The sequence below is a fragment of the Chaetodon trifascialis genome, chromosome 13, assembly GCF_039877785.1.
Source record: "Chaetodon trifascialis isolate fChaTrf1 chromosome 13, fChaTrf1.hap1, whole genome shotgun sequence".
NCBI lineage: Eukaryota > Metazoa > Chordata > Actinopteri > Chaetodontiformes > Chaetodontidae > Chaetodon > Chaetodon trifascialis.
In genome coordinates this window covers 7,342,144-7,361,542 of record NC_092068.1, presented here as the reverse complement: position 1 = coordinate 7,361,542, position 19,399 = coordinate 7,342,144, and the positions used below count along the sequence as shown (strand labels likewise).

General features: G+C 43.2%; 1 protein-coding gene across 1 annotated transcript in view; it reads right to left on the bottom strand.

Moving 5' to 3' along the window:
• Positions 1–19,399, bottom strand: part of LOC139341535 (adhesion G protein-coupled receptor A3) — a 154,071-nt gene that overhangs the window by 48,576 nt on the left and 86,096 nt on the right. Inside the window, exons 13-14 of the mRNA XM_070978090.1 lie at positions 2,305–2,515; positions 1,536–1,744 (exon numbers count right to left, since the gene is read on the bottom strand). Of these exons, the coding sequence (XP_070834191.1) occupies positions 1,536–1,744; positions 2,305–2,515 (420 nt within the window). The remainder of the gene's footprint in view (positions 1–1,535; positions 1,745–2,304; positions 2,516–19,399) is intronic.

Genomic DNA, 19,399 nt, shown 5'->3' with positions numbered 1-19,399 from the left:
ATCTCCTTCAGAACACCACAGCAGTGGCTTTAATGTTATTCCAGTGCGTTCACTGCATGAGTTACAAATGAGAGCTCCACTGATGGAGGCTCCTTACTTGCAAATAATGTAAATTAAAAATGGACAAGTTGCAGTCAGCCAGTGATGAGCAATTCCTCTCAGTTTGACATGAAAAGATTATGCAACAGGTCTAGTACTTGCAGAAGCTAGGCTAAAAGGGTCATTGTTGCAATATACAGAATTTTAGACGAGGCCAACAGGAGAATGATGTCACGAGTCCGTAAATAAGGGTCCTTTTCTCGGGCACTGCAGAGACCAGGCGGGTGTGGTGACTGCATTAGTAGACGCGCAATCCCCGGTGCAAACGCTCACGTAAGACCTTAATGTGGACAATCCTGTGACGGCTTTCCACCATCGCTACCACTGCCTTCTACTTGTCGGACGTGTCTTGAAGTTCAAATCAATCTGCTGCCAGCAAATTTGACAAAATTGCCGATCTCGCTTTATTCCGAGAGCCACAAGGTGCCTATTGACGGTGCGCCTTCCCAAGCCCGTGTTTGATAGAAAAATACATGCACAATGATAATCTGACATCTGCTCTCCTTCTGACAACAGCTTAGTATTCTCCACAGACGCCCCACTCTCCCTCAGAGTACCCCATGCCGTTTTTGTATGCCGCTTTCTCTCTGTACCCAACTCTTTCCCATTCCTATGCGGCTTTTTTTTTTTTCTCGAGCCAGCTTAGGAACACGAACAACAACGGAATTGAACAGCGGCTTCATAAAATATGCAGGTAAAAAGGCAACTCGGAAAGCACCGACATCTCAAGCACAACACTTTTCATGCTCTACTGAGAACTGACCTCCCAGTCTAACGAATCCCACTCTTCGGTAAACATCCGGAGGATTTCTTTTCATCCAAAAGAGCGGACCAGGCGCAGCGGCTCTATGGAGCGACTGGGCGATGCGATGCCATTGCGCTTTTGGTATTATCCTCATGAAATCAATTTGAACAGAGGGACGTCGTCAGGAAAAGGCATCTCGGCGGCGACGAGACCAACTTGAGCGATACAGATGAACGATGCTATGCTTTCCAGTCCAACATTTTTGCTCGGAGATGGTTGCAGCCAATTAGCACACCACTTGCGCTCGGAGGCGAATAGCTCCTGACACGGCGCTCCTTCTCTTGAGCATCGCTTCTATTTCAGCTGCTGTGCTGCTTTTTGGAAAAAGGTGGCAGACTATACAACACACGCAACTTCTCATTTCCAGGATATGAGGGAATTTAGTGTAGCGCATACTCCAAAGCCAATAAATCCCCGTAGCGCATTTGACAAATCCTTTCCCTCTGCTGAAGAGCAACAATAAAGGAAGCTTTTAAAGGTCCCTGCATGAAGTGCTTCTTAAAACACGTGACTCCATCTATTCCATGGTGCATTTGATCCATAATACACCCTAAGCAGCAGCAGACACGTTATGTGGGGGCATGGTTGTGCTAAAATGAATGACACTGGTACCACACAGTAGACTACTCACCATTAGCACAGCAAAGTTATTATGATGGGTGCAATGAATAGTGGTCGTGTTGCCCCCGGAGCCTGTTATGTGGCAGCCCTCTGCCCTCCAGCCACCGTGTCCATCCAGCAGGTCAAAATCCCAATAGGCTGCGGTGGGGTCTACACCCAGTGCGAAGTGCCTGAGAGCAATAGTAACGGTGTGCACGGCGCTCCCGAGGCTGCACCCATCTGCAAGAAAAGCAAGACATTCAATTAAGGAAACCAAGTGGAAAGTCTGTAAGTGCTGTGGCAAAAGAAGCGTGGACATGGGCGCGCGCATTCACATACAAACTCCTGCATGCACAACGCACACGAGCGCGCGCGCATTATGTTGCTCAAGTGTCAGACTGTTACTGCAGTTGACAGACTGTTGTGTGAAGTGTTGCAGGTAAACTTTCATCTCAAATAGAAACCTAAAGAAGCCCCCCCAGAAACAGGGACGTAGCAGTGAAGTGCAGTGTGTTATTTCATTCACTGAAAAGACACAAAACAGTCACGGATTCATTGAGTTTGGATTTATTCGAGCAACATGCACACTAGGCGGTCAAGCTTGTGTGCCAACATGTTGCGCAGAACAAACTGAGAATGTGTGTGTGTGTGTGTGTGTGTGTGTGTGTGTGTGTGTGTGTGTGTGTGTGTGTGTGTGTGTGTGTGTGTGTGCGCGTGTGTGTGTAAACATGTAGTCCGAGTGGCAATACAGTACAGCGTTGACATCACGGGCACGGTGATCAAAATGGATTTCCTCTTACCTAATTTGGTGAAAGCAACTGGTGTTGAAACGCTCCTACGCTTCCCATCATCTGCGAGATTTGACGAATTCCCCGTGCAAGGAAAGAGTTTCCCATTGCGAAACACAATAAACTGCAGCTTGCAAGTGGAGTTATCAACAGATTGCAGCGCAGAGGAGGAGATAGGCGTACCAGCCAGCGGTAAATGGATTGAGGCGACTGCCACTGAGTTCTGCGGATGGAACAAAAAAAGAGAGGAAAATAAAAATTAAATAATGTCTCCGAGATGCGCAGAAAAAAAAAAAAACTCCCATAGAAAAAAAGACTGACAAACTGCTTTCCTCTCCAGGAGTGGAGGCGACCATAGACCACAAGTGACCAAGGGAATGAGAATCACGTTTGAAGCGCTCTAGTGCGCCTATTTGGTCAGGCTCCCTGCCGCAGAGGTGGAAATGGTTCTTACCATTTCAGCTTGAGGGCACATCAACACTGCAGCTTGATTTAAAGAGACAACCGGTCTGACTTTATCTTCTTTTCACCGATTATAAACACTGGAGAACCCCCGAAAAATATCCCTGGCATCGTTTGAGGGGGAAAAAGGGTTTCTGGGAGAAATGGCATGGCTTGGGTATGTCAAGGTGTAGGCACACGCCATCTTTGAGCACAAGTGAATCCAATTTGATCTTGTAAACTAGTTTTTTATTGCTGTAACTGCAAAGGGGAAAAAAAAATCCCCTGGGCAGCCATTCCCAAAAATCTCATCAGAGTTGCATTCAAGATCCACAGTCCCTCTGATCTGTTATGACCTGTAGCCAATCATTTTCTATACTGAAGTACAATATTCAGCAGGAGTCTATGCCCGTCCTGTCCCAAGAACATCTGCGCTCAAATCAGGATCAAGGCTTTTGAGGCTGCATGATAACAACAGCTGCAGGAACTTTGCCACAGCTCAGGCTTTAGTGAATCGACGCCCCTGGTGGACAGAAATGTTGTTCGAGGTTGTGTGGACCGGTGACTGCCTGCACTTAGGACAGGACAGGCAGCACTTAACCCTGCCACAAGATCAAGTCTAATCAGAAAAAAAGGCTTCCAAAGTGGTACTGTCAGCGTAAAAGACCTATGCATGTGGCCACACGCTCCACTCCACGCATCCTATCAGCTGCACAGGCTCTAATCTGTTCAATATTTCATACATAAAAATAGACCAGGCACTACAGTGTTCATGCAGGGGCACATAAACACTCCGTTGAAAAGAAGAGGCTTTTATACACATGATCTCAGCTGTGCTTCATTCACAAAAGTGTTGCTCTTCTGGTCACTGAACTTCATGTGGGTATGAAACCTTTTATGGAAAACAGGCTCACATCCTTTTTATTAATTTCATAAGAAGTGATTAAACAAACAACACAGACCAGGAACACATTCCTGTATCACAGATTTTTGGGAAGACACAAAAACTAACTTTTCCAGTAAGTGACCCTAAACCAGAACGATGCTAACAATGAGGCTGATGATGATACATGTTCATAAAGGTAATGAGCGTGTTACACGGCGGCTCGCCTTTCAAATGAAAACTGTTTTGTCCAGCTTTCAGTGGCGTCGCCCTCCAGCGTGAGAGGATCAGCACTTTGAGCCTAAAGGGGAGGGAAGCTTCCTGCCCGAGATGGATGTGGATGCCCATAAAGTGCCCTTACAGTTAATGGGGAGCTGCTTAGTCAGACGTTCAGCCCAATCAATGTCGGGGAGAAAGATGGCCAAATTTCTTCATCGGGTTAAAAAAGAGCGCCTTTGTCAATTCTGATGTTTCTTACGCTTGCTGCAGTGTTGTGGTGGTTGTTAAATGTGGGCGCCCTGGCGATGACAGGCTTCATGGGCCCCTCAGATGAGCTGATTTGATCCTCCCGGCCCTTCTATTATCCCGGAAAATAATTCTATAGGTGACAAAGAGTGACGGCGTGCTTAAGCACTATTCCTTTACATTACACCCATCGTGTGTGAGGAGCCAGCGGTGATTTTACAGCATTGGGTTTGTTAGCTATTAGTTTCTGCATTGACTCACTCTTGAAGGCTATTGATTTTCATCCCGCAGCATGTGTGTGTGAGGGAAGAGGAAGAAAGACAGAGAATCCTCGCCTCGAAATTTATGTTGCATCATTTCCTTTCTCCAAACAGCTTAAGCTTGGCAGTCTGTTTCCAGGGCATCATTGGATACAGACATCAGGGATCGAGGCAGGGAGGATTTGAGCATCTATGCCAATTCGTGAGAGGGCCCTGCGAGCTGTCCGAGGGGCCCCTTCTCATACATCGAACACAAATGTCAGGCGACCTTTGTCGTCGCCTTCATTTTCACGGCGTACAGCTCACAAAAAGAAATCTTATCTTGTGTACTTGTCTCCTCATCTCTTTTTACATCTTTTATCCTCTTTTATGTGGTGTATCAAAGGGATTTACAGCCCAGAGGGTGTGCTACAAGCCTCAGCGTGCACAAGGTCCCGTTCCAAGCGACAATCTATGTTCCTCCTGAGCAACCTAAACAGCTACATTTCCTCAGCCCCAACGCCACCAGGGACCTCACACTTCAGAGTTGATTTAGCTGCTTGTACCTCAGCCGTCTGACCTTCCTCCAAGCCCCTCCCTGTCCAGTGGGGCAGCATGCTGTAGCCTTAGTAACCATAATCACACACTGCCCTCCGTCTCTCGCTCAAGCCTCAGGATCACTCTGCTTTTCCGTTTTTTTCCCCTCTTATTCCTTTCCTTACAGAGGGCATCCAGGTGAATGCCGGCAGTCACCTCCTATTTCAGGCTGTTCCCTCTCGTCCACCTCCCTCCCGCCGCCCTCCTCCACCTGCTCCGTGATGCGCGGCCCTGCCTGATCGAAACCACAAAGCTGCATAACAGCCTGCAGGGCAAAACACAACAGCGGTGTTTGACCCGGGGCAGCCACCAAATCACAGCATAAACATCACGCTTAAACATGGCTCCTTGACTTCAGGGGATTACTGTGGAATGTGTTTAGACAAAGAGGTGAAAATTAAGGAAGCTGGTGAGTATTTTTTTTTCTTTTATTGTGTAATCCAAAATTAGAAAAAGCTACAGCTCTGTGCCTTTGTTGATATATCTGTGGGAGAGATACATTTATTTATTTGCACAGGCGGCAACTTGAAAATTAACTCTAAATGAAATGAATTTAGCTCAAAGGGCATCTTGCTGAGCTCGGCCCCAGCCGAGAGGAACTGCTGACGAGCACGATGGGAGATTTGCATATTTCTTTTTTGTAATCACTGGCAGTCCTGTCAGCGCCGACGTGGCCAAAGACACAGCGACCATGACAAATAGGTAGACATCAGGAAACTTCAGGGGGTCATTTCTACCCATGATGTTTTGGAGCCTGAAAATAAATCACAGTTTGCTCACAAGCAACATTTAGCAAAGAGCTCTCCTCTGCTGGAGCTACTTTTGAGGTTTGAACATGTTTCTATGCCCCATATTAAAAATATAAACAAAGGAAACATAATTCTACAAAAGTGATTGCCATGGTTGCAGCTTAAAAGGCGTTTTTCCTCTTGAGCTTCATTATGTTGTAGCGTTGTTAGCATTACTTATCAAGAGAAATTAAACACAGTCCTACGAGGTTGCCATGCCAACAAGAGTCTGTTTCCTCCAGACAGGTTGTGTTGGTTGGGGTGGGGGTGGGGGTGGGGGGACAATTTGAACAGATTTGAAGCAGGAAATCAGGCTCTTTGGAGAGGCAGAGCTGTGCTTCAGCTGTCAGCTACACTCTTCTCAGTCAGCTCTGACTCAAACTGTCACATCACAGGGTTGTGTCTTAGCAAAAACATCCAAGAGGCTGCAACAGATGGACAACATTGTTTGATTAAAAAGGCATTGTGGATTACAAATTAATGGATTTATTGTGTGTAATACCATAACTAATATATTAGCTGCAGGGTGATTCAGAAGGAGCCAAGTCGTTGACAAGGAACAAATCTTAGAGGGGAAATCCACACACTTTCAGCACAAACTCATGCAAATATATGACTCTTTCTCTCTCATATTCCTCCCTAACCAGAAACGTGTCATCAGAGTTTGTCTCATCAGTCTCCTGATGCCACGTCAGCGGAGCCAACAGTACATGCCCATTCTTGGTGAAGGCAAAGACAACTGTGACTCAGTGCATATTTTCATGCGGCGCTGTGACGGTAAAAAACAATTTGGGCACACAAAGAAAAAACACTCCTCTGAGTCATCTCCCATTTATTCTTGGGGTCAGTTCACCCAAATCACAAAATAACATATTCTAATTTACCTCTGGTGGTATCAAACCGTGCAGATAGTTTGGGTTTTATTTCTCCAGGTAATACCATAATACAGCAGTAGCCTGATAAGGAGAATCCTCTGCTGGATGGTATTTGAGAAAATATGTCATTTTGCAATTTGGATGACCCAGCCCTTCAATATCGCCCAGTCTTTAATGTCTTAAAGGGGAAATTTGACTCTATCAGTGATCTTCAATTTCATTTCAGTTAAATTCCAGTTTAGCTGACACACCTAAAGGGATTGTGTCTTGATGAGAACAGGTCTCCTCTCTGGTTTTAGCTTCAAAAGCTTTGGCTAAGAAGATATACTGTAAGCAGTTCAATGTGAACCAAACATGTGGAAATGCAGGTAAATAATATTCCAAAATTGTGTTTCAGATGTTGTGGTGTAAGAAATCAATACTGAGAACGTGACATGTGAGTCTCTATTCTCTCAGTGTTAATGAATAGAGTAAAAGTTTGGATGCCTCATTAAGTAAATTCATATTCTTGTCCATTGGAGGTGAGGAAAATGCTCTCCACAGAGAACCAATGACAGAGTCTTTTATCTATTCATGTATTCATTCAGTCTCTAAACCATTCATTACCTGTTTATTCACCAACATGCTCACCCTGAATACTGCTGAACGAGCTATAATTGGCCTGTTTCAGAGTAAGACTGAACTGGCATGACTGGAATCCCAAGAAAAGAGTCAGCATCCGGCCCATAACAATACACCTTTTTACCGTCGGTTGAGGAAGGATTTCACCCACACACATGCACAAACAGCAGCGTGGTCCTTTTGGAGTCGGCCCAAGTCGTGCTTTACTATCGCCACATTTTCTCTCCCACGCTCACGCTTCTCAAGTTTGATTCAGCTGCAGGGCAGGGAGACAGGATTAATGGGCGATCATTTGGTGCAGCAATAACAGTTGGCGATCACACAAAGTGGGTGTGCAAGCGCTGCCTGAGAGGTGAAAGACAGTCATAACTCTGGATTAGGCTGCGGGGTCCTGTCCCCTCTATTTGGACTGCTGGATGGATAAATGTATGAGCTCCCTTTAGTTCAGTACATCTAAGAGTTTTTTCAATTACTCCCAGATTAGCTCACGGTTGTTTTGGGTCAGTGGGCCTGCGGGAAGAAATGACAAGAAAGCGATACAATCAAGGTCATGTTGAGCCACAGATTCATCAATAGATTTCTCACTTTTGTTCCACCTGTCGGACGGTGTTATTTCAGACACAGTGCGTCCCGAGCCAGAGACAACTGTACTGCACTGATATCAAAATGTCACTACTTTGTCTGTCCCTCGCGTTGCCATCAGAACCGTAGATTTAACCAGAAGGTGTTCACTCCACTTGAACAATGTGATTAAAGCAGATCTCCATTTTAGAGAGGTGGTAGACAATTGCGGTCTCTTTGGGCCTTTTCAGATTGTAATATGAGATTCAGCTCGGAGGTGAAATGAAAGTGAACTGGTGTGTGTGCTCCGCAGATTGAATCATTCAATTACTTTTGAGTCGCTATTTGATTTTCTGCACGTGTGGTGTTTATGACATAGCTCTCAGTTTTGGCAAGCCAAGGCCAAGTATTGATCTCATAAACGTATGCCATCAAACAGTTTGCAGTTTGAGGGAAGAAGGTGAACTCTGCAAATTAACTGGAATGAAATAATTAAGCTGTCGAGTGTGACCCTAAAGTTCATGCTGTGATGAATCCAACTGCTGTAACACAAACACACACACGTCCTGTCTATGATGTATAGTGTGCATTAGCTGGTAGTAATAACCAGTGAGATATGCTACCCCATAGTGCCGCCTCCCGTTTATGATTCAGTGGCTAGAAGCTATACCTAGCTAGTGCTGTCTAAGTGTCTCCATGGAAACCTGCTTATGAATCTGACTTAACAATTTCCTCCACAGTGGCAGAGTCGGGGGCTAGCGGGCGCTTCATGTGCTAAGTGCCTTTACACTAACATGGGTATGCATGAATATGCATGGCTGTGGGGAGCTGGGGGTCATTCATCAGCAAAACCGGATTACACCATGCTACAGTGGGATGGCTGGCTGCAGACCTCCATTTGGGAGCATGATTAACCACCCTCTCACCCTTGTCTTCAGCATAGATCAAACTGTTAAGATTTAAAAGATAAAAAAAAAAAAAAAGCAGACGCAATGAAATTTTTATATGTGATTTGATCAGGCCCTCGGAAAGCGTAATTTTCTCGCAAGCGTCATGATGTAATTTATCGATGTAGTTTGAGAGCTGCCTGTTAATGGTAATTCAACAGAGGCAGCGGCTCCATAGGGTTTTTCCTACATGGCGGCGCTGAGCTTCAGACCATATCATCCCTTGCATTGCACCTACACACACATGCCGTCGTGTAAATGAATGAGGTGCTGCCGGGGTCCAGGGGTCGTCGCTGTCTGCATAGCAAAGACAAATCACGCCGGGGAGAAGAAAGCGTCTAAGCAGCATAATGGGGCTTCTGTGGTCCCATCATCGAGGTATGTGATGCAACAGGCTGGCTGCTTTCTGCTGAACCCTGCAGCAGGAAGGCGGTGAACCAATCAAGATGCAAACACAACACACACACACACACACACACACACACACACACACACACACACACACACACACACACACGTCCTGTGAGCCAGGACCAACACAACAACATGAAATTCATCCTGCAACCCTGTGTGTAAAGGCAAAGGCTCAGAACGTTGATTGGCAAGTCATCATAAAAGCCTTGATACTAGAATGATTTCAAGAACAATCAGGTGGTGCTGCACAGTTAAAAAGAGATCTTAATTGTCAGTTATGGAGCCATTTTATTAACCAACCCAGCAATTTCAAATGAATGAAATATATGAATACATGAGAATTCAAAAAGAGATGTTGCTTATCTTAAGTGTATTTAAGGTATTATTAGCATTGTGTGGAGATGTGATTGTCTTCAATGGCCTGTTCTCTCATTTTCATTTAAACGTCTTGTCTAGAAAATGCCCTTGGGCATTGCCAGGACAAATGTAGGGGATGTGGGAAGGAAATTAAAGCACAGAAAAAGGAGAGAGGGAGAGGGCCGTATATTTATGGCCTCCTTTTACCATATTAATCCCTTCCCACTAATCCTTCAGCTGCACCAAATAAAACTGTAATGGCTTTGGTGGTCATCTTTATCTCATCAGGCTCATGATGAACTCACTGGCAAAAATGAAAGTTTATTACGCTCCTATATTGTTTGTCTCTGTGTGTCAGATATCATTGCATGAGGCCTGTGAAGGTACACTTATGATAGCTTGAGCTTGAAACAGCCGAGAGCAGAAGAAATGTCTTTGGTAACAGATGGCCAGCATGGAGCAGGTTTAGAAGTCAGGATCTGGAGGTGAAAAGTATTTGCACCAAGCATCTCAGTTAAAGACAAGGATGTACTGAGCGGTTCCTGTACATGGATGTGTGTGTGTTTGTGCTTTCACCAAACCCACCCAGAGTAAAGCTTCCGCCCACTGTGCTTAGACCCATAACATTGGCTTTATTAAAATGTTAGCCTCCACATTTTTAAGTGAATAAAGGTTGTGTTTCTTCACACAGTCACAGCTGGAAACATGTTATTCAGTTATTTCATAGGCTCTGAAATGTTTGCAACTTGTGTCTGAGCAGAGGATGTTAGCTGTGGATTAACGGATTCCAATCGCTTCGAAAAAAAATTCCATAGAATCCAACAGCAGCCGATCATTTTGCATGAACAGGCGAGAAAGGTGTGTTTGGAGGTGCAGAACAGCAGAGAGTTCGAAAATTTATTAATGGATAGCTCCTTGAGATGAACCATCTCGTTTTCAAGGGGGTCCAACAGAAAACATACAGAACAATACAACAACACAGTCACAAACAGCATTCACAGGCTCTCAGTTACCACCCCATCCCCACATCATTCCCCAGACCCACAGTACCCACACAAAGCACGTGGTATAGTAATAATGTCGACATTAATATCAGTATTAAAAGTAATAGCGATACTATGTAATGACATCAATAATATAACACACCATTACTACACTGTCCACAGTACAGCAAAAGCACTAATATACAATAATATGCCACGAATAGTAACAGCAACAGCAACCACAATAAAATACATCACAACCATTAAAAGCAGTTACAGGATGTTTTAAGAAGACAAAATATGGAATTCTTGAAAAAGCTAAATGAACTGATTGTGCGTATATTGTTGGATAGAGAGTTCCAATCTGAGGGGCTTTAAATTTGAAAGCATGTCTGCCAAATTCTTTATTAGTTTTAGGAACAAAGAAAAAGAGTTGCTGAGTGTGTCTGAGAGGGTATGGTGATGTGAATGGGATTAAGTATTGTTTTAAATAGGACGAACAGTTGAAGTGAATGCATTTGAAAATAAATAGAGAGAAAAATAATAACTTGTTTAGGACTTGGTCTGAACTCAGGACTTGACTTCAGGTTTCACAAAACTTGGAACAAAACAATTCAGTCTGTTCCACCTCTGCATCCCCCTGCCAGTGTTGGTGCTTCCTCTCTATTTGGGTCTGTTTGGTTTGACCACATTTTGAATCTGATCTACTTATCCTCAGCTCTTGCAGCAGATGTGACCTTGGTTTGGTTCCCTTTAGTTGAAAATGAATTTTACTGCACCTTCGTTTGGTCGGTTTTCACTGAGACCTGTTCAAACTTTAGGACCCGTGAAGACCTCTAACGTACTGTCTACAGCATGTTGGCAGAGCAGCAGCAGCAATAGCTTCAGACAGAGGTTTGTGTCTACACTGGAAACATTCAGGCACAATGCTGAGTGCAGGTCACCCACATTTTGGCAGCACTCAGGGCCCAACACGCGAACAGTGCAGTTATACACATAAAAAAAGAAAAAGAAAAACTGACTTGAAGGGTAAAGAAGGGTAAAGAAATGCCTCAGGTTGTGGTGATGTGCATATGACGCGAGCCATTACATGGCCCGTGTAGACAGCCATATTGATTGATATAGTCGCCTATCTGTTCTGTCAGACACGTGTGAGAATGATGACTGAAAACCACGCCTGAAACGCCTCCTGTGTAGACAGGGCTTAACCTGAGCTACTGTTGTCCTCCGCAAGTGGAGCAAGCTACAAACTTTTCAGAGTCACCTTTGAAGGGGTAGTCTGACTTCTTGAAAATAACTTCATTCGCCTTCTTGCTGAGAGTTAAACGAGGAAGGTGGGTATTGTGAGGTAGATTTTTATGCCTTTGGACAGAACCAGGCTAGCTCCTGGCTGCAGCTTCATACCGAACAGACAGATATGAGAGTGGTATCGATCTTCTCATCCAACTCTGGGCAAGACAGCGAATAAGCATATTTCCAAAAATGCCAAACTGGTGGTTAGCATTTGAGACAAAACATACATTTCAGTTGAGGTTTCCACATGTATAACCATACTGTCTTTTCACATAAGACAGAGGGAACTGTAATTGCAGCTGTGCGCATGCTTTATTTTATTTTTCACAATTGACAGAAACACATAATTGTTTTAGGGATTGATACGAGTTTGTTAATGTGAGAAGAAATCAACTATTCCTCATTTTTATCTAGTGTTTGTGTAATGCAGGCACTTTTGATGTGTTTGTCCACAGTTGCTGTTTGGTATTCTGTGCAAGTCTGCCACTCTTGGTCATGCTGAGAAATCCAAGACACTTCACCGCAAGCAAGGGTAGCACGGAGGATTTATTGGAGCGCTCTTGTGCCTCAAACGCACATCCCTTTAATCGATCTGTTGAAGCATTACCATAATCAGCTCACTCTAGCTGTTCAGCTTTCCCCCATCCCCCTCCATGTTTTGATCAATGAAGGTCCCATCCAGAGTCAACCCCCCCCACCCTCCTCCAGCTACAGTGGGAAGAGAGCCAATAGACTCATACATGTAGTGAAAAGAGGAGAGGGAGGCTTGTATTTCTCAATCAGGACCATAAGTCCAATGAAAATGATGGCGGCAGTTTCTGCAGCACCATGATGGTGATGGCCATGATGGGAAATGCCATTCCCTTAATAAGATGATAAAAAGATGATGATCTGAGCTTACTTTGAGCAAATGAAATCCCCTGGGATCTGCACTCGATTTGTCAGCCATTTAATCTGTTAAACAGGGGTAATAAGCTGGCGTCAATTGACTGCCTGTTTAGCACAATCGTAGCAAAACGCTGCCCAGAGCCATGTAGTAGAGGTGGTCTGAACTAGTGATATGCGCATGTGACTTAAAAGTGTCTTAAATAAGAGGCTAAATTCCAAATGCACTGTGTAGGCAGTAGCCCAAAGGTATACTTTACATAAAGTGCTAAAAATACACCATAGGAGGCACATGCTTACAGACGCACATCCAAACATCAATTTTCTTTAGCTGATTATTCCTTCACGGGAGAATTGGCTGACTTTATTAAACAGCTAACAGTAAATGATGAGAGAGAAATGTGGAATGACATGCAACAGAGGACCCCGGCAGGACTCTACTACTACTACTACTACTGAGATTACATGTTAAGCATTTTAAACCCTTAAACGATTCCAGATCAGAGTGACTGGGTGCTGAAATCTATCCCAACAGACCTGGAGGTCTCCCTGGGTCCACACACAGAGAGGTAACAGATATGACAGCCTTCTCATTGTAAGGTGACAGCAGTGCTAACCGCTGAGCTGCCATTCTGCCCCTTCACACAGAGCACATTTAATTCAGATTTTTGGCCAATGATTATTTTCTCACTTTCAGCCTGCATGAATGTGCTTTGTGTTATCAGGTCATGGACAACAGGAATAAATAATTCTAGAATTCTATGAGGCACAACACTCTGGACAGGGAGTTATGTGGCTACTATACACCAGCAAACACAGCTAAGATGATTAGTCAATTAACTGATTAGTTGACAGACAGAAAATGGCAAGTACTTCAATAATCGCGTTATTTTTTTTAGCAAAAAATACTGAACTGAATTCTCAGTTGACAGCTTCTCTGCCGGTTCTAAATGTGAACATTTGCTGCTTTTTCTGTATTCTATGATAATAAGCTGAACATCTTTGGGTTTTACGGCTTGATGTGTTACGTTCTGGCTGTGACGTGGCCACGCTTGTGATTCCACCAGATGTGCCGCACCGAGTTTCAGAAGTGTCCCAGAAGTGGCTCTCCGTGTTTCTCCTCTTAAAATATGCGCCTAACCTATTTTTGACAGAAGCCACATCAAGCTGCACAGAGCAAGGCAGGAACTGGCACACAGGAGCAGCACAGAGCATCCAGTCAATTTCAAAATAAAACACCCTGTGCATAAAGTGAATTGTAAAAACAGACGGAAAAAAAAAAAAAAAGCTATTTAACTACACAGAAGCAGGAAAATCAAGAAACCAAATTGACCAAATCAACAAACAACAAAGGAAACAAAGGACTGAATCCAAATGCAGAGGAGCTGGTGCCATTCAATAGATTTATGAACACAAGATGGCAACCAAACAAAGACTTACAGGAGGGTGAGGCTGGTAAAAGTTGAAACCAAAGTAATAATTCAAAAAAAAAAAAAAGAAAAGAAAAAGAAATCTACAGAAACAGGGCATAGAGTCTATAAATCCAACCCCCCCACCCCCCACCCCCAAAAAACAAAAAACCAGCAAATCTGTAGAACAAGCAAAACAAAATAAAAAAAAAAAACTGCAAAAGACTGGGAAACTGGAGGCAGGAACACTTGAATTATGAGGTATGAAGACGATCTAGTGAAGACTGAGCCTACGTTTACAATTAGGGAAAACACATATGTTTTCATGCGGTTTGGCCCCTTGTTTACACGCAAACAGTATTTTTTACACGGACAACGATAAAAACATTAGCCAAAGTGGAGATTTCTGAAAATGCCGGCTTTGTGCTGGCGTGTAAACAGGTTTAAACAGCGTTATAGGTTCTGAAACGTCACAACATGCGACTGAAAATACTTAAGATCAGCGGCCGTTTTCCAAAATACCCTGTTACGTGTAAACGTAGGCTGAGCTGAAAAAGCCGGGCTGAAATACACAGAGGAGGAAGACTAACAAGGAACAGGTGAAAGCAATCAGACAATCACATAGGCGGGAAAACACAGGAAGTGAAGGAGGGTGGACAAAAAGGAACAGAGCCATGCCCGGTGGAATCAACCTGTTAGACTGTTGTCTGGATGAAACAAGACATTTGAAGACATCGTATTGGACTCTGTGAAACTGTGATGGATGGTGGATGGATGATGATGCTGAAACTGTGATTGTCTATTTTCTAACACTTCTGGACCAAACAAGTAATCAATAAATTAAGAAAAGATTTGATAGAGAAATGTGTGAACATACTGTCAATTTTTCTATTTTGTCGAACTTTCTAAGTCAAGTTTTGAATAAAACTGACATGAAGCTGTATTTGCGTTGCTTTATGTTGGTAATTACCTAAATGATCTTGATGATTAATGATCTTAGTTGATGATTGGAGGTATAAATACCTTCTTTATGTCATTTTAATGGGTCTCATACAGTATGTGCTACATATAAGGACTACATCGAGCCACAATATGCACCAAGAAGTAATGCAAATTATGAGTGCCTCTGCACTTTTCTATGCTTATTGGTCCATGTGAGGGTGCAGGTCATCACCTCACCAAGTGATGTGTCACTGCAAAGGTGTCAAAAGGAAGGACTAAGTTATTCATGAGACATCTGCAAATGTGAAAAAAGGAATGCAACATCAGAGCTAATTTTATAACAGGTCCAGTGTTTTAAGCTGTCCTGCTGTCTGGATGACTAAGAATACTACACAAATATAAAGCCCTGCAAGTCCTAAAGTACTGCAAAGTGTCTCGACAGTCTTCAATTCCTTAAAGTAGTGTTTATATTGAGACTCTGATGGGAGCCTTATAGCACTGTCTGCTAATCCATTTCATCATGAGTCTTTTTCATTTCTAGTTAATCTGACACATTTTTTTTTTCTCCAGATTTGTCACCAAACACATAAATCAAATGCATCATTTTACTTCTTTGACCAGGCCCAAGGTCAGGATCTGCATTCACTGGCTGCACATCATAATGTCAGCGTTAGATATCATTTATCAGGTTTTCACCCATCCCACATTACTGAAATAAACGGACAGATGATTTGGATGGAGCAGGGCTAACTCGAGCCAATCTACCCACAGCCCACGCTCATCCATCTACAGAGCCCCCACTTGGCCCAGATTAGCATCAGACAAGAGGGCACACTTTGAAGATTCTGTCTCAAAAAGTGATTAGGTGGGAATAAGCCATGTAACCCAACAGGGACTTATTAGCCATTCCACTTAGTGTACACAGTGACCACAGAGACAGAGACAGAGGGATGAGAGGGAGAGAAGTCATTCATCAGAGATTTGTTTTCACACTGATTAGGGAACAAGCAAAGTAATGGTGTTAACAACCCACTGACCTTTGTCTCAGCACACCTTTAACATTTGCCTCAGAATGCTACAATCATTCTTGATTCAGGCTTTAGAGTCTTGAAAAAAGGTAGAACAAAGAGATTTGAAGGCATGCTTTTTGATTGATTTTTGTGCTTGTTCCAAGTTGGACCGTGCAATCAATGATTTACCTCTCCACCTTAGCTCAGGAGCATATACAGCAGTTTGGATCTTTTTCACTGAGTACCATCCATTCTTTAAGACTCCACTCTCTAGAAGAGATCAAGTAAACTGTCTGTTTGCTACATGTAAACTCTCTGTATGCACACTGGTCGCTAGTTTTAACACACATACGTGTGTGTGTCAGAAGACAGAGATGAGGGAATAAGTGGGTAAAAACCTTTTGTTTAAAGGAGAACTTTCTTGAAATAATTTTTTTATTTCAATGGAAATATTTGGTAACATTACATTTGAAAGGATGTGCATAAGACTGACACGACGCCTGTCAATGTCTTTTGACATTATCCAAGACAATATAACCTGTCATCACAATGCTGTTGCAGGCCTAATAATCAAATTTATAGAAACTATTTAGCTTCATGTGTTAACATCACATTAAAGTGTCATATGTGGCTGGTTTGACACTGGCTGTCATGAGACCATTATAATTGTTTCATGAATAATTTCCTTGACCTTAGCCACAATTTGGTACTTGTCATAAAGATGTCATTAACTTTTACTACACTGTAAAATGTTTTTAAATAATTTAAAGTAACATTATGCAAGAAATGGTATTTCCTGCATTAGCGCCTCTGCACAAGTGGAGCACTGCTGCAGCTAGTTTTGCTCAGTTAGCTGTGCAGATAGCAGTCCTCTTAGCTGACTCAAGACTAAAGTGTCAAATATTTTATTATCTATTGGTAAAGCTGAAGGACAATTTCTATCTTAAGACTAAGCACAACATGAAAACATCACAACATCATCCAGAGAGAGCTTATTTAACCCAGCAAGACCAACAGCTAAATAGAGACCATAATGCATGCATGGACATTCAGCACGGCAGGCACAAGGCATACTCCACCTTGACTCTCCTCTCCAGAGTCAGACTGGAGTGGGATTAAGCTGTGGTGATGCAACGTGTGGTGAAATGTGTGTGGGAGGGTGATTTATACCAACAAGCTCATAGCTGCTGTGCCCTCTGTCCTGACAGAGACACTATCTAGCTGTTTGTCTGCGATCCTTTGACCTGAGACTACCACTGCTGGTTATCTCCAGCTCCATCAGACTAAAGAGCCTGCCACATGCCCTCAGCGAGCCCCACCGTGACACAGCATCGGAGCGGTTAGCTAGTTAGCTCAGTTAGCTGTGTAGATAGAAGTTCTCAGAAGGACTCAGAAGGACGAGCTGGCACCAGAACCGGGCTCAGCAGCTTCCCAGTGAACACAGCCGGACTGGGACTGAACGCAGCATCAGATACACTTGCAGCATGCTCTTTGGAAAGAAACACGAACACTCCCCGGTGCTACAAGGTCCCATTTTGCTCAGTGTCAGACATAGTTGTCTTGGGTCATGTCATGTCGTGTTATTGTAACAAAGACACGTCAGTGTCAACTTTGCATTCAAAATGGCACAGTTGACCAAAACATTCATAAAGATTCCTTCATGTTCATGAGAGGTGTCACGTCATTCTCACGTACACCTCTGTCAAATAAAATATTCAATTATCTTGCACCATTGGTAAATTTGAAAGAAAATGTATATCATAAGACTGGATCACATATATAATCTGTACAAGATTATATCCATCATCCTGAGAGAGCTCTTTTAACTCGGCTGAATAAACATCATAAGGCATGCATGGACATACGGTGTGGTATTTCAATGAAGAGGCACGAGACATACTCCACCTTGACTCCCCTCTCCAGTGTCACAACTGGAGTGGGATTAAGCTGTGGTAATAGTGGAGGGAATGGGGGTGTGTGTGGGAAGGTGATTTATACCTAGAAGTTCATTGCTGCTGTGCCCTCTGTCCTGAGGGAGATACTATCTAGCTGTTTGTCTGCGATCCTTTGACCCCGGGCTACCACTGCTGGTCATCTCCAGCTCCATCAGACTAAAGAGCCTGCCACATGCCCCCAGCGAGCGCTGCCATGCCACAGCATCCGAGCTACATGGATCTCAGGGGTGGGAGCTAATTGGTCACTTTATGGCAGTGAGTCTGTCTCAGCCACTCTTTTCAGAAGAGGTTAGCGCTGTCATCAAGGCGGCATTACAGTGAGAGAACCGACCGAAGCAGCAGTGTAAGGGTGGATACAAAGATTTGCTCCTTGCTTTGACCTCAGATTAATTTAAAAGTCAAACTGGCTACTTAGTGCTCCTCTACTCAAACAATATCACTTTAGGGTTCTGAGTCCTGAAAGAGGTCGTCCCCATGATATTTTAAAAAAAATACTGCTGACAGCACTGAGCAAAGTGCTTCCTGTTGAGTTTGTGAACTGCTTTTCCAATAGTTTAGTTGTCAGTCAAACAGGCTACTGTGAGGTTTTCCCTTTAATTATCTATTGATAAAGTTTGTGTTTCAATAGGTGGCACTATTTTCTTTGTCTATACAGCCTTGGTGGTCATCACTGCTCATGCAAACTAAGCAATTATTCTTCTGATTCTTTATGTCCAGTCATGCTGAAACAAATAGCTGAAAAATCAATTAGTTGATTAGTTGACAGAAAATTGTATCTGCAACCACTTTCATAATGGATATTAATTAGTTATTTTTCCAAGTACAAGTGCTAAACTTTGCGGGCTCCAGCTTCTCAAATGTTGGTTGGACAAAATAGACACCTGATGAAACCTTTGACTCTAAGAAGCCGTGATGAGCATTTGATGAGCATGATAAGCAGTCGCTGTTTTCTGATAGAAAACAAAATGATTCAAAATAGATTGACAGATTCTACATAGTTTTGGTGCTAATTCTCAGTAGGTTTGTAACAAGTGACACTTTTGCTTTACACACAAATCATTTGATCCATTGTTCATGTAAATAATATATATTAGTGCTTAAAACCAGTGCTAGCAACTGCAGTCCCAGCGTGTGTGTAAAATGCAAACCACTACAGTATTATGGTCATCTTTAATGACTGCATGTACATCAGATGTCTTTCATTTTGCTTAAGAACTGCTGGGTTTTCCCTCTGTATTGTTGTAACATAAAACTCTTCGTAGGTCAGATATGAATTATCACATGTTGGTGCACAGCTATCAGGACTCTTTAGTCTTGTATGCCACGCATGTGCACAATAGATTCCAGCTGAGACAGGAGAGAAGGTGATATCACCAACAATCAAATCAGACAAGAGAAGAGGAGCAGAATGTGCTTCAGGCATATATATATATATATATATA